This window comes from Neovison vison, chromosome 2 (genome assembly GCF_020171115.1).
Source record: "Neovison vison isolate M4711 chromosome 2, ASM_NN_V1, whole genome shotgun sequence".
In the NCBI taxonomy this organism is placed as follows: Eukaryota; Metazoa; Chordata; class Mammalia; order Carnivora; family Mustelidae; genus Neogale; species Neogale vison.
Window position 1 is genome coordinate 80341427 of NC_058092.1, and position 16060 is coordinate 80357486.

General features: G+C 48.1%; 1 protein-coding gene across 1 annotated transcript in view; it reads right to left on the reverse strand.

Annotated features, from left to right (window-relative positions):
- Positions 1-16060, reverse strand: part of ABCA4 (ATP binding cassette subfamily A member 4) — a 124117-nt gene that overhangs the window by 17258 nt on the left and 90799 nt on the right. Inside the window, exons 31-42 of the mRNA XM_044238716.1 lie at positions 15049-15143; positions 13544-13576; positions 12109-12214; positions 11925-11999; positions 11526-11695; positions 9677-9854; positions 7688-7803; positions 6588-6735; positions 3409-3532; positions 2937-3066; positions 589-709; positions 86-148 (exon numbers count right to left, since the gene is read on the reverse strand). Of these exons, the coding sequence (XP_044094651.1) occupies positions 86-148; positions 589-709; positions 2937-3066; positions 3409-3532; positions 6588-6735; positions 7688-7803; positions 9677-9854; positions 11526-11695; positions 11925-11999; positions 12109-12214; positions 13544-13576; positions 15049-15143 (1359 nt within the window). The remainder of the gene's footprint in view (positions 1-85; positions 149-588; positions 710-2936; positions 3067-3408; positions 3533-6587; positions 6736-7687; positions 7804-9676; positions 9855-11525; positions 11696-11924; positions 12000-12108; positions 12215-13543; positions 13577-15048; positions 15144-16060) is intronic.

Genomic DNA, 16060 nt, shown 5'->3' on the forward strand with positions numbered 1-16060 from the left:
CCTCTGTGGCTGCCTCAGATTTCTTTGCGAGATCCCTGCCACAGCAGGGAGAAGCAGCACACACAGGAGTCTGCAGGGTACCCACCTCTCCAGGGCGTACGCCGACACACAGCCTGTCCACTGCTGGGCTGGAGGTGCCTGAATAAATCTGCAAGATGCAGAGAAACTGGACTGAGAACCGAGAGAGGGTTCGAGCGGGAAGGGAAGAGAGAGCAAAGGGTAGTTTAGGGGAGAATTACCAACACGAGGAGGTTACATGATGGCATGGGTGTTGTGAGCCCTGGGAAACCTTGAAGCTGACCCAGCATGCAGAGATGGAAGGGGGAAGGGTGAGTAAGGCTCAGGTGTAGGGGCTCCCACTGAGGCCCTGTGCCAGAGCCCAAGATGAATACTGGGGTGAATGCGCTGGAGTTAGGTGTTCTTGGAAGGCAAGCTATAACATAGCGATGACAATCTCACATAAAATTAGGAAAATGAATTGCTTGCATAGGCATATTGCTTATTCTGCAAAAGGCAAATTACCATGTTGTACCATCTGTGGATCCAACTGGCACCTCCAGATTAAATCATCTGCACCTACTCCCTTACCTTGGTTAGTTCATTTAGCCTTAAGATATCAGTTTTATTTCCCCCACTAGTGATTCTTTGTCTTTCTTCAGCCACATCATCATCTTCATCTATGATGGGTTCCTTCGCAGGCTCAGCAATCCTAGAGGATGGAAGGGGAGAGGAATGGGTTGGTGTGCAGTGCCCACGCTTTCCAGTCCTGGTCTCTCCATGTATGACCCTGGATGTGTCACTGAACCTCTCTAAACCTCACCTCCTTCAACCATATGGTAGGGAGGGGAAAAGAGGGTCTACCTCACAGGACTATGGAGATGAACTTGGCACAGCATGTGGCATGGAGTCAGAACTCAAAACCTGGCAACTGTTATCATTATTAAAACATTTCATCTATGGTAAGCACTCAGTAAACATCACCCGTCTCCCACTTATCTCTTGAACTAACTCCTCTCCCAACCATTTGATCAAGACTTGGTCCCTAGTACCTACTAGCCTCTAGAGGCATGTCCAGGGCCTCAGCGTCCTCTTCCTCCTGCTCTGCCAAACAGAAGACTCCCCAACCTTAAAAACACAGCATCTTCTCTGAAACCCTCCCTGACCACTTTGGCCTACAGTCTCACTGGCCACTTCTAATTCATCATAAATCTTGTCTTGTCTACCATTTACCCAATCAACCTATTCTTCTCCACCCCCCAATGGCCCCTCTCCTATCCAGGCCACCACTGACTCTTGCTTGGGTGCCAAAATGGCCTACTGTCTGGTCTCTCTCCTTCTAGACTGGGCAGATCATTCACCTGCCTGATTAAAACACTACAACAGCTCCGTGCTGCCTTCAAGCTTAAACTTGAAGTCCCCACCAAGGTAATGCGCATTTCAGGACTTGGCTCTGCCTACCTCTCCAGACTCCTCTCTCACCCCCCCACTTTTACCCTTCTGTGAACTCCCCACATGTTAGCACTTACTCCTCTACCAAAAACTCCCTTTCTTCTGCCCTTCTCTTTGCCTGGTTGCCTCTCAGCATGAGTGTGGCTGTGGTGAAGCCACAGATCGTGGAATACTTCTCTGGTGTTATTTCAGGCCTAACGTGGTAAGACGTGCTCAATTTTTTGACACCAGAGTCTGAAGCTACTTGGTCTGCTTTGGTAAACAAGTCTGCCTCCTCCCTTTTAGCCCAAGGTCTAAGAAGTGGCCAGAGCTGTAGAAGGAGGCCTGTGGGAGCTGAGGGTTCCACAGACATCACCCCCCACCCCATTGTCCCCCATCACAGCACCACTTCCCGGTCACATCATTTTATTCCAAGTGTGTTGATACCCATTATCTCATTCAATCTTCCCAGCTACATCTGTTTCTAGTAACTCAATTCCCTACGGATTAAAACCCAAACCAAGTCCTCTGTATCTTTATTTATATGTAGCCAGACTCAGCCTGAGATGATGAAAGGATAAGAAGCAAAACACTGTCTGGAAAAGCACACATTCCAAGGGCCCTGTGATCTACAGCTGGGGACCCTGGGCTAAGCCCTAGTGAAGGTCAGCCTGGATGGCAGAGGGACAGCCTTCTGAAAACCTGAGTGCTCATGTCAGAAGGAGGCAAGGCCTGGGTCAAGAAGCCAGGAAAAAATGGCACAGCTGGGCTGGGTCACGGTTGGCAGTCACTGCCCCCGCTGCTCCCACCCAGAGGGGCACAATCCCTGCACCCACTCTTCACACTGCTCCTGGCTTCAGTTGCCCTGGTTGTCATCCTATGTTACTCCCTGTCCCCACTCTCATACCTCTAATTAGCAAAGGGGCCCACCTTGTCTATTTTCTTGTGAACACATAAATCAATTTCTCAGTACTTTGGATCTCCCTTAATTGTCATCATTTGTAAGACGATTATCCAACTTAAAAGGAGTATCTGTTAACGAGATGAGAGGTTTTAAATATTAGTGAATGAAATGAAAAACTATATTTTAGGGGCGCCTGGGTGGCTCAGTGGGTTAAAGCCTCTGCCTTCGGCTCAGGTCATGATCCCAGGGTCTTGGGATCGGGCCCCACATCAGGCTCTCTGCTCCGCGGTGAGCCTGCTTCCTCCTCTTTCTCTGCCTGCCTCTCTTCCTACTTGTGATCTCTGTCAAATAAATAAATAAAATATTTTTAAAAAACAGCTGTATTTTAAATACTTTCAAGCTTAGATTCTTCCAAATTCCAAAGTACCTATTTTAGTGTCTCTGTCCTTGTGTTATTCAGAACAAGCCAGCCTTTAAGGGTATAGAGAACCATTGTGGAGAGGGGCTGGTGAGGAGGGAGAGGACTGCATGGGTGTGAAGCCAAGTCCCTGGACAGATGCAAGACGCCGCCCTCGGCAGCCTTAGGGCAGCGGCCTGAACGTACCATCGGGTGAGGAAGAAGTGGTGCTGGATGAGGAGAGTCAGGAGGAAGTACACCACCCCTTCTGCGGCCATGGCAACCAGGTTCTTCCCAATCAGGTCCCACTGGAATGGGTTTGCGGAGTGCTCCTCACCTGCGGACAAGAATGAGTCCACTCGGCTGCCCCAGCTGCCCCCAGAGACCTGGTCACACCATTTGGCCCAGCTGGACCAGGCCTGATGCAAAGGAGTAAGCGACAGCTGGACCCACGCCCCAGTTGCTCTAGTCAGAGCAGAGAAGAGTTGGAGCCTGCTCCTGACATCTCCTGTGGCTCCTCAGCCACAGAGACAGAGGCAATTGATCCCTTGTGGGCAGAAGTATACTCCCAGACCCACCAGGTGTCCCCCTGCTCTAGCCCAGGCTGTAGGTCTGGCATAGGAACTCCCCCGGCAGCCCGCCCCTGCGCAGAGGATCCGGGGCCTCGAAGGCCACCCACCAAACCGGGCGTAGACATCCGTCACGGCCTGGCTCAGCGCCAGGTCAATGAGTCCCCGGCCCAGGCAGAAGTGGGGGAAGATAACGAGCAGCTTCCTCAGCACGGCATTGAATCTGAGCAGTGTCTGAAACACAGAAAAACAGGGCAGTCAGTTGTGGGGACTGACCCTACCTGCCCCTCCTAAGCAGGGTGGGGCCTGGAGGCCCTCGTTGGGCAGGACCAGGGTAAGGCCTGCAGATGGAGGGGGCCTAGCACCCAGACTGGCCACAGGAAGGATCTGTCACACAGATATGGAGGTTCTGGAATACTCACAGGAGGGGCCACTAGGCAGGCAGCCTGCATGGGGAGCTGTCATGGAAGACTCACTTATACACCAGCCTTCCAAGGCATTTGCTCCTGGGAGAGGCAGCAGCTGCTGGGAGTGCAGCCCAGGCTTTTCCTCCTATGGTGCAGCTGTGAGCTGTGATGAGCTTCTGAGGCGCTTGCATCTGCTCTTAGCCCTGCTTGTGCTAGAGGGGCGAGGGGCCCTGTGTGTCTTCTGGCTCTGCTTCTCAGCTCCCACAGCACAGCTAGGTGTCTGTGGCTGTTGCCAGTAGAAAAATGGGACGGGGACTCTCTGGTGTATGTGTTGAGCTGGGGGAACTTGTTTTCAGGTGGTCAGATGGTGGTTGCTACTTCAGCCCAACAGTGTTGGCCAGAGCCTCCCCCAAGAGGGCAGAGGCTGCCCATTAATCTGCACCCCCCACCCCTGCCACTACAGCACAACTGGCTTCCTTCTGGCCCACACACCTTTGCTCACATGACCTCTCTTGCTCCCCTCTCCATGCACAGTGCTCCCCCTCCTCCCAGCACAGTGCTTTTATGCCTTTAGGCCTTTGTGCCCCTAGCTTCTATTAATGATTGCTATTAGGAAAGAATGCTCTCTCCCCATCTGTTCTCTGGCAGATTCCAGAACTTTGGAAAGCTAGCTGGAGCAATGCCTGGGTAGCTCAGTCCATTAACTATCCAGCCCCTGGTTTTGGCTTAGATCACGAAGTCAGGGTCGTGAGATTGAGCCCTACTTCAGGCTGTATGCTTAGAGTGAAGTCTGCTTGAGATTCTCTCTCCCTTTCCCAAATAAATAAATAAATAGATAGATAGAATCTTTTTAAAAAAAAAAAAAACCTAGCTCAAATAATCCCTTCTCTCAAAAGCCTTTTCAGATTTCTATGTAAAATACCTACTTCTCTCTGATAGTATCTACAACACTGTCACAGGGTTAAGTACTTCTTACTTTGCCTGCTGTCCCTGCTAGCCACTGGTCTCTGAAGGATAGGGACTGGGTCCTAATTATTTTGGAGGATAGGGGCTGGGTCCTCCTTACTCAATGATTAGCTCATAGTAGGCACCTCATTATTTATTAAATGGGCTAATAAAATCCTTCTTATTCCAGGCCAGGCTCAACGGAATTTCCTCTGCCTGGATTCTCCTGAGCCCTGTAGCCTAGCACTTTAGCTCATTCTGATCGGCAGTGTTTTATCTGTCTCCTTCCCTTGCTGTTCTATCACATGCTGTCTTATGGAATGCCAGGTACTACGGTTCGTATCGGTTCCTAGCTTGGGGCACAGGTCCTTTCTAGACTGGCCTGGGAGTTCCTGCAGGGTAGGACAAGCAGCTCGCATGGGTTTACACCTGCACCATCATTATGTGGGGTTCACCTAGTTGATGCCTCTTGATTCGGTGGGGACAGCAGCTCTGGGACCTGGGAGCCTCCTGAGGGATAGCGGAATCTTGGCAGCATCTGCCTCTCTGAGGACTTACAAGAAAATAAGCAGCTTTTCTGCAGGGCAAGGGGATGTGCTCCAGAAATGTCAGCTAGATGAGTGTAGCCCTCAGCAGGGAGAGTGTTTTGAGCTTACTCTTTAATTTTTCTGAAGTAACACAATCTCTTAAGACACAGTGGGCTGTGAGCCCATGACAAACAGTTCTGAAGAGGAGCATTTTCAGTATGCCAGGAGGCTCTGTCATCAGCAGAGTCTGTGTTCTTTCCCAACCATTTCTCTGACTGTGACATAGTACATTATTTTACAAGTCATGGGACAAATGGGGTTTTGTTGCAGGAAGTCTGACAAGGTCTGGGGAAGCATCACTCAGGAGGCCATGGGGTTGGGAGTGGAGATTGCCTGAGGTCCTCCCAGCAGGGCCCAGAGGCAGGAGTGGGGACAGGGGTCGCAGGACAGCAGTGCTGATGTGCTGGCTGGTGTGCACCCTCTGAACTCAAAGACCTAGTGAGGGAGGAACAGGCTAGAGAGGCCACTGGCAGGCCTGCTGGGGCTTGAGAGTGTTCCGGGCTGGGCTGGCCAAACCCAGGCTCAGACACAGCTGGCTGTGGGGGTGGGGCGCACAGACAGCCCTGGAGCTGCTGTCATCGTTTTAGGGGTTAGCCTGGCCGGCTCTTTCTGGGCCAGGAGACATCTAGGGAGCATGCACAGGACAACTGTACTTCATAGCTCAGAAAAGTGATTCACTCAGCACCGTACATTTCTAACCCTATCCTCAGAATTAAGTTTCATATAGAATAGTGTTACTCCATTACTATATGTACAAGGAAGTGGGAGAAAGAAAATTTATGCATTTGTTTATTTGTTGCCAGAACACCTAAGAAACAGAAATGAAAGGTCATCTCTGGAGAAGCAAAGCAGGTGACTGGGAGTCAGGGGTAGGAAGGAGACTTCCTTGTAGGCCTTTTTGTTCCTTTGAAATCACGTCAATGCACTCACACATGTATGTGTGAATGTGTGTGTGTAGAAAAACCTAACACCCAAAGTCACCAAGGAAACTCTGAAGGAGTAAGAAAATCTAAAAGCTTGGGATCACAAAAGGTCATTTATAGCTTGCAAAACAAGCTCAGAAAACCACGAGACTCAGAGCACACAAATACAGTTAAATGAGCTTGCTGAAAACAGGGAAGGAAGGAAGGAATAGGGGGAGGGAGGGAGGAAGGGAGGGAGGAAGAAGAGGGAAAGTGAAGGGAAGGAGGCAAGCAGCAAGGATGGGAGAGGGAGGGAAGGAGGGAGACACATTCACGTATGCACTAAGGGTGCCCAGCCACAGTATTTGCTTCTGGCTCTGCTTGACCATCAGACACTCTCTCTAATATTTTCGTAATCCAACAAGGAAGCCACAGAAGTCATGCTCACCTGATTATTCTCAAATAATTCCAAGATGAAGGTGATGGCACTGCTGTTGATGCCGATAAACAGATTAGCACAAGCCAAGGCCACGTAGGCTGTGCTGGGGATATCAAACAGGAAGGACGCGGGGTACATCATGGGAATGACTGCCCATCTGTGAGGGGAAATGACACAATGCAGTGTGACAGAGTTGCAGTCTCTGTACCACTAGATATAATGCATTTCCCCAAATGAGGGGACATGCCTGCCCTGGAGAGAGTCTCAGGATGACCAGAAAGCGGATCCGTCCCTTGGGCTTCATTCTTCATCTTTGAAGGGAGACAGTGATTTCTTCCCTGGCTACCTCACTGGGGTTTGGTGAGGAGCAAGTGAGATGGTGGCTGTTAACATGCCTTTTACCAGGCAGAGGGGCTGTGTCTACCCACAATGCTTCCCACTCTAGTTGGGATCACCAAAGCCAAGCTGAGATCCCAGGAGGTTCATCTTCACAACTGACAGTCCTGGCTCCTGAATTCTTTATTTCAAAGAGAGATGAACAGAGAACACCACTCCTGCAAGACTTCACTGGCCCTCGCAGGAAGGACCAGGTGTCTTATTTCCATTTCACAGATGAGGAAACTGAGGCCCAGATGGGAAAATTACTTGTCCATGAGTACATACACAGTGGGGAGTAGGCCAGGGTATAAAGTTGCATGTCCTGCTCTATGATTCTATGAGATTTAATCCCTGGGTCATCCTCTGGCCCTGGCTCAGGGGCAGCCTTTCAGCTGCAGTCTTCCATGAGCAAATAACTCTTGGCCAGTCCAGCAGGAGACACTGAGATGGACAGGTTGGCTGTGGATGAATGAGAATCAGAGACGGGTGAGGGATGGGAGAATGAGGGACTCCCAGACCCTGGACAGGCCCCAGCTGGAGTGGAAGAAGATTCATTCGAGCCTCAGAAGCAGCTCCGTGCATGGAGTCTGCAACAGATTCCTGGTCGGTAGCAGCACACCCTGCAGAGGGTGCTAACCTGGCTGCCAGAAACCCTGGTTTCCTGTCAGAAGAGCACGCACCTCTCTTGGCTTCCCTTTGGGTGGCATTAGCTAATGACCCAAACAACTCACCCATACAGCATGAGCAGGGCAACAAGGGCAGGGAGATTTTCTGGAGAAGTGTAGGCTTTCTTCTGAAACCCGATGAAGATTCCCACCACCAGAGCAGCGCTCACAGCGTAATTCATCTCGAAGAGAGAAGAGGAGAACGAGACACTTAACTTCTCAGGAAGTGTTCTTCTCTGTCTCCTGTTCCATAAAATGGGGGGGGGCAGGCTCCTCCAGCACTTATAATGGTCTGGGATTCTGACTGTAGTTGTCTAAACAGTTCTTGGTCAGCCAACACACATTAAGTTGTCCCTAGGCCTCCTACTACTCCCCACTCCCACCTCCCAGTGCAGGGAAGCTTCAGTCTCTATCTTTGAGAGAATGAGTTCTAAAAATCCACCTGATTTCTCTTTTCTCTTTGTAAGTGGTCATGAAGTCCTACTGATTCTACTTTCTAAGCATGTCTCTTGAACACAGAAAACCTCAAAATATTTAGTCTTGGCCTCATGAAGTTCAAAGAGTTGAACTATTTGAACTATTGAACAAATAGTTGAATTTCATGAGGCCTTTTATCACTTTATCCCTTTTCTTCCCTTCCTATACAATTCAGTCCTAAAGACATTAGGACAGATAGGGAGAGGTGGGCAGCCACAGTGGCTAGCATTACCTCCCACCAGACACCCAGTCTAGACTTCTATGCACGTTTCTGCTCAGGCTCAGAGATCTCTGTAGCTAGGCACATGCATGGGTCCACCCAAAGTACAAATTCTACAATCCTCATCTTTATTAAAAAAAAAAAAAAGTAGAATGCAAAACCCAGCACTTTCATGCTTAATATTCTTATCCAAAGTGAGGCCTCAGGATTCTGACTCCTCCCTGTGCGTTTGTAAGTGTTTTCTCAGGTAGATAGGATAGAGAAGAACGAATTTAGTTGTTATTGACGGTTTCTGGTTTTGTATTATTCAGTGATGACTGTGGTTAGGAAGCTAAGATCAAAGAAACCGTGTGTTTATAAGCCCTAGTATTTGTCATCATTATTCAAAACCACTGTGAAAAAGTTGTTTGTGTTGGTTTCCACCATGATATCTCTTAACATAACATGAAACGGAGACTCACGTTAATCTTAGAATGCTGGGATAAAACAAAGGATCTTGTTAGCCACAGTGTCCAGAAAACACTGGAGTTGATGTCATAATGACCCCTGCTACATTATAATTAAGGCTTTGCTGCCAATTTATTTTGACCCTGTGGTCTGTCATAAGATAACTCATCCTAACTCCTTCCTGCCCCCAATAATCCTGGTTGTGAGAGAGGTGGCAGTCTGCTATTGACTTGATAAATAATTTTTTCTTATATTCCCTAAAGTGGTGGCTAATCTGATTTGGTGGAGGTCTGGTTTCTTTGGGAAAGCAAAGTAAGGCCACTGGGTAGGGTTGCCAGATTTAGCCAATAAAAATGTAGGATTGCTCATTTATATTTGAATTTCAGATAAACAACTGATTCGTTTTTTTATTAAAAGTATGTATGCATACAGTATTTAGCAGATGGGATATACTTATACTAAAATCATTATTTTATCTGAAATTTAGATTTAACTGATGTCCTATATTTATTCAGTGACTCTACCTCAGGAGAAGTTCCATCCTTCCCCCTTAAGGGGTGGATCAGGATGTAAGAAGAGAATGCAGGATGAAGGAGCTCTCGATACTACCTCTTCAGTCCCAGATTATTCCCGGGAAAGGCATCCTCATGTCTGAAGCTCACTAATTATTCACTGGGTCAGAAGGTCCCTTGGGGCAGGGCAAGCAAAGCCCCAACTCAGTAGCTGTTAAGTTGGGCCCCACATCCTTCCTTGGCTTGGGGCTCCTAATTCTGTGCCTTTCCAAGAAACAGCGAACACACAAGGCCCTCATCACAGCACCTGGCAACAGCCCACCCTACTAGGTCCCCTCAGTCGGACCAGACAAATACCTCCCCACCGTGGGCCCACGGAAGCAATGACCTGACACTTACAATGTCCCAGAGGAAATTGGTCAGCCAGTAGGTGGTGGGGCTCACTCCGCTGACAAACTGGAGGTGCTTAGCTTTGTTTACCCTCTCCTGGATCAAATAAAGGACAAAGCTGGCTGGGACGAAGGACATGGCAAAAATCACACAGATGGCAACCATAGCATCCACCGAAGTGGTCAGCCTGCAGGAGGATGAGAGACACGGTGAGAGAGAGGGGAAGGAGGAGCAGAAGCTGGAGAAGGACAAAGTTAGGCTCAGGCTCAGTTAGCCTTACCCAACTCCAGGAAATCGCCTCCAGAATCCCCTGGAAGCTTGTTTCTTCACTCAGTTGTGCTAGTCAAACTGGGTCAAGGTTACGTGGATATCTGTGGGTTTCCTATTCCATGATACTACTGAATACTAATATTAATGTTAATATCAAACATTTTTCATGTTAATATAATAATCTAAACAAATTTTGTTACCTTTTCTAATTATTTGTTGGTATACAGAAATGGATTCTTATATTAATCTCAATGTTCTTATTACTTCTCATAATTTGTCTGTAGATAAGTCCTGGGTTTTCTGTTTAGACAACAATATGGTCTGCGAAATCCTGTTCAATCACACTTTCAAGAAACATATTGCAACATGGGGAAATATTCATAATGTAAATTTAAGTGAAAAGAGAACTGGCCAGTCATATAGGAGCTTGGCTCTCTTCACTCTCTCCTGTATCTCTGAGAAAGCGTGTGGCTAAGGCGGCAGGTTGGCTGAGTCCCACCTGCACGTCACATAGGAGCGGGGCGCTGGCCCGGGACAGTGCCTGCACAGAGAGCGGAGCACTTCCTACTAATTCCCATGAGGCACCGCGTGTGTCAGGCACAGCCCTGCTGAAATTACAAAGGGCACAATCCACACATGCAGGAAGGAGAGCATAAATAACCGGAAGAAAACACAAAATGTTTAGAGGCAAGACCCTAAACTGTGTGTGGAGGATTGTAGAAAATAAGTTTTTAAAAACTCTGTTCTATACACTTTATTTAACAATCATATACTCTTTTATGTATTTTTATGTTATGTTTTTATAACCACAGAAGACTTATTTTTTATTTCAGATTCAAGAGGCTGGGCTGCAGATGCAGAAACCTCGGCTGAGTGAGGACTGGCATAGGATAGACTATTCTTCCTCAGGTGAGGGCCTCAGAAGGTGTCCGAAGGAAGGCCCCAGGGGACCAGGGCCCAAGTTTTAGCCAATGACACGGAACATTTGGGGCGAGTGTTGAGGGCACTGAATACACTGGAATAGGAACATGAGGACCCTCGCAGTCTCCCAGAAGTTTGCACTCACGAAGCCCTCCCCACTGAATACAGGCCCCGAATGGCGCACACATACTACAGATTGCCTGGGACTGGCATCTTGCATTGCCTGAAGCTATGCAGTGAAAACCCAAGCTTGAGGAAGGCAAGAATCTGTCGACGTCGTGAAAGCCTGGCCATCTGAGGGAAATTCCTGGAATCTAAGATGATTATTCCAGGAGATGAAAGATTGGCTCCACTTTCCTAGTTCCCGGCAGTCGCTTTGCAAACTGGTAAGGAGAATATTTGTGCAAGCTCCAGTAGGAACTTGGTATTAAGAGCCAAAAGGGAAGAGAACCAAATCTATGCTTACTTTCCAAATAAATATGAAGAGAAAAAATGGCCAAGCCGTTTGGTACATGAGGCCCTTGAAAGTCTCATGTTCGTGTGTGCCTGATTTAACAACCTTGCCATCCTGCCCAGCAGCTCACATTAGGGAGAATCCTCTTGGGGGCGTCTCAAGAGGGGAGAGGGCTACGGGCAAGCTGGGAGGCTGGGGGCCACGGCAGCTTACACTGTGATCTCTGAGAGCTGTTCCTTGGTCAGGTTCAGGGGCTGGCTGATGACGGTGATGCCATACTCCTCGGGGTTCTTGTCCTTGTGCAGGCTGGTCCGTAAGATGGCGTTGTGGGCCACATTGAGAAAGCTCACCAGGGCATGCCAGCCCTTGTTGTTAAACCACACCTACAGAGCAGAGATGGGCTTTGTGAGGCTGTGCTACAGCTGTTTAAAGAAAAAATGAGCTTCAGGAGAAAGAATGTGAGGAGGAGGAGGAAAGGTTTGGCAGCTGGAAGACATTCCAGGCTAGATTTCAACAGGAGGAGGGATGGAATGTAATTAAGCTGGAGAAATAAAACTAAAATAACTAGCTCACGTGAATTTTTAGCTCTAGGGCAGGTTGCAGGACCAGTACCTTAATGTTGTCTTCAGTTTCTAGATGTTTAAGGAAAGCAGGCATTTCTTTAGAGGCCTCTCTGGTGATAGGGCCCTAGAAAACAGCACAAGGGGTTTTTTCTCCACTTAACACTCATGATTATTTGTTTCATGATAACCAGCACATCAGAAGTTCTATCCAAATCTCCAGGCTGTTTACATACCCCGCTCACATTCATCATCTGGCCAAGGTGGCTTAAAAATTCAACAAGGGCTTCCCCAGTGATGGGAAGAACTGGGAGCTTTCCTCCAATGGAAATTCCTCCGTACCTGACAAGGGAACAAGAAGTCCTCAAGTCGGGGCCACGAACCATGCTTGTGGTGCTTCATACCTGTTGAAAGCTCTCTTGGGTTCTGCAGGGCAGTGTGTACTTTGGGAGAATTGTCCGGACTAGTCAGCAACACAGCTCCACTTTACAAACCAACTATCAATGCCTTCTGGTTGCCTCCAGGGTAAGTCCCAATCTTTACTGAGTTTGGTCTTTGCCCCCTTCTCCAACGTCACCCCTCTCATGCCTTCCCTCAAGCAGCATAAGCCAGCCACATCAGATCACTTCCAGAGCCCCCGCTGGTCCAGGCTGCCTTGGCATCTCTGCCAATGTGGGGCTGCTAGCTTCCCAGGAGTGCCTTGCCCTTTTTTGAGCACCTGGCCTGCTCGGGCTCATCTGTCTTATGTCATCTTCTTTCTGAGGTCTTCCCTGACTCTACCTACACCCCAATCAAGGGTTCTTTTTTGGTGCCACTCCTGTGCTTTGCAGATCTCCTGCCCTAACTCCGCTGTTGGAACCTGAACAGGGGTCCTAGTGTTGGATCTCTCCTGCTCTCACCCATCTTTCACACTGCTTGGCAGTCTGAAGTGATCATTCTCAGACACCAATCTGGGCCCATCACTCTTGGGTGTAAAGCCCTGCAGTGGCAGGATAAAAGCCAAACTCCTTGACAGAATAAAATTAATCTGCTGCTTAGGTAAGACAGAGGAGGGGAACTTTATTTCTCAGGGACTCAAACTGCTCCACCCCCCCATTTCTGCTTCAACTGAGGCCCCACATTTCCCTCTAGGGAGCAATTCTAAAGGCTGGATTTCCATTTCATGGTTTAAAATCCACCTAGGAAATCAGGTTAATATCAGCTCTGCATTCATTCTAGAGGCCCTATTGCTGAGGGACTATGGGAGGTCAGCTCACTCTTAGAATATTCCTCCAAGCCTCTGAAACCACTTGAGATTCGAGAATGCCCCAGGAATGGGGTGAGTCTGGGGCTGGGCTGGACTCCTGAGGCTCAAGAGGGATGGGCCACAGAGTGGCAGGGCTTAGGTTACAGGTCCTGTCACTGCAGTTCTCCACTGTTACCCTTGTGAGGTTTTAGAACCCCCTCCGAGTGGGAATGCTCTGGAACACCTCTTAAGGGAACACCACCTCCCCTATATATTCTCCAAGGAGATCTACTGCTTAGCCACATAGCCTTCAGGACATGATTTGCGATTTCCTGAGTACGTATTGAACAGCCCGTGTGGCTCCAGGTGTGGTTTTTTTTTTAATGTGCAGTTATTTTAAATGGATCAATCTAAGATTTTAATTTCTTACAAAAGTAGTTTCTTACCTCTGTTCGTTGACCCAGAATTTGCTCTTCAAACTAAAAGCCAAAACAAATTATACAATGAGTCTCTTAAGGAAGGCGGTAGTGTTAACTTTCTTTCCAAACACTCACTGGGGCCGCTCCGTCTAGCGTGGGGTGGGGGGCAGTATTGCATTTCCTGGTATCCAAACAAGGGGGAAGCCTCCAGGCCCAGAGGCGGAGCCCAAGTGCACATGCAGAGGAAGGACTGTGCTCCAAGTCATATCTGCATTCTGGGCTTTCTGGGTGGTCCTGTGGTCAGGTCTTTTGTCAGACGATCTGGACCCAGAAAATGGGGCCACCACTATATCGGTGTGGAGAGAAGGCTGCAGCCCTCCTATCTCCCACCCTGCACAAACAAGACTCTAATATCAATCACCTGTACACTGGGGAGAAGTGCTGACTTAGTCCAAGCCCAAAGTTAAGACACTGGCTTCTAGCCAGTCGGGGGTAAAATGACAAGTAATGAGCAGATGCCAATTCTAGACCTCACAGTTCAGGCTCTGTCAGCGATCACTGTCATCAAGCACAGAATTCCATATTGCAAATTTACTGCTGAGAGCAAAGTTTGGGATGGTTGTGGTTTTATTGCATTATTGAGTAAATACTATGCACACTGCTCTTATTCTTGTGCTTGGATGGTGTTTTTTCATTTTGCTCGTGCTGGCTTGGCACTGCCTTCTCAGCAGCAGCTCTCCCCACTGGCAGCGTGTTCTAGTTAACCGAGTTGGCTTAGCCTTTGTTCAGGGCCTGGCAGAGAAGGCAACTGAAAGGATTATGACAATTAGATAGTATGTGTTTTATTATGAGGCCCCAGAGCACACGGGGACTGAATCAGGGTTCCCCAAGGCTCCCTTTCTAGAGCATGCTCTTGTCAAGCTCTGACAGCGGTTGCTGACACTGCCCATTCCCCGCTGGGGCCAGAGAGGAGCAGCGGCAGAGCTGACAAAAGGGGGCACTCACAGAGGAACTCAGGGGCACACTGAAGGGCAAGGACCCAGAGGAGGGTTTATAGCTAGGGTGCCACAAGGTGACCCAAACTTGGCCAACCTGTGGCCTTCCTCTCAGGCTGCCATCCCACACTGCTTTTTTTCTATGTTGGTCGGATTTGTTCCTTTCTCCCTTGCTTCTCTCCTTTTCTCTCTTTTTTCTCCTTTACTCTCCCCTCAAAATGTTGTCTCTCATTCTGACTAGTTAAAACATGAGGCTGCATTACTGGGTGCATTGTGGGCTTTTTAATTTTATTTTTAATGGTGCATGGATTAGACTTAAAATTACTTGGCCTCGATAAAATGAAAAATGACAGCAAAACTAATTTTAAGTTGCATTTTTACTTATGTATGTCTCAATTGCTTTTTCGGGTAAATCAGGAAAAATAAAATTTCACTGCCCTGATTGTCAATAAGCTGTGAGAATAAATTATCTTCTGTCTCTAGTTAGTACTTTCTACAGGGAGCCAGCTTGTAAATTATGAAAGAATCTCTTCTTACCTGCTTCGTATAAGAGAAGGATATGTTTTTACCAAGAAGTCAGAGATGTTCCTGTTCGTAAGGTCTTGTAGAACTTCAGTGCTGCGCTGTATTCTCTGAGGCAATGAGACATCTATGTTAGTCACCTTGGAATCTGTGGCTTGTTCTCTAAAAATTATTTATGGACTCAGCTGCTGGGAAGACACTACATAAAGCACTGGCATATCCCTAATTCCCACATTAAAGATGTGGAGCCATCTTGGATCCCTCTCTTTTCTCCAATCCATTGACAAGATAGGATAGTTGCAACTCCAAAGTGAATCTCCATTCCATTCCCACTGCTCCAGTTCCAGAATACCACTTTAGTCCAAGCTTCCACTCGGACCTCACCTGGACGTCGATAGAAACTTTCAGACTGGCCTCCCTTATTCTGCCCTGGCCCTCTAAAATCCATTTTCCACCCAGCAGCCAGACTGAGCTTTAAAAATGTAGATCAGAATACCCCAGTCCTTGGTTTCCCCATTCCAATAAACCCTAGGTTCCTCTGAGGATCATCATCAAGGCTGATACGGTCACAGTCTGGACCTGCCCTACTCTCTGAGCCCTTTGGCCACCACTCCCCTTACTCTTCACCCTCCTCACCTGTTCTCTTTGCTTCTCCACTGTATACCCCTCATTCCTGAGAGAGCTCTGCACTTGGCCGTGCCCTCTGCCTGCATTGCTCTGCCCAGACAACTCCGCATAGATAGTTCATCATCATTCAAGTTATCGGCCTACATTTTACTCCTCAGGGAAGTATTTTCTATTTCTAGTCACTCTCTATCATAACCTATTGCTGCAATATCTTCTCATCTGCATCTCTATCTCACATTCTCCTTCCAATTCATCCGCTTCCTTGTTTTTAATCTGTTACCTCTCTGTGTGATATCAATTCTAAGAGAGCAGGAACTTTCTAGTACCTGGAATGTACCTGGAATGTAGGTGAAACAATAAATTTGTGACAGGGATGAAGGAATTCAGGCAGTCCCTTACA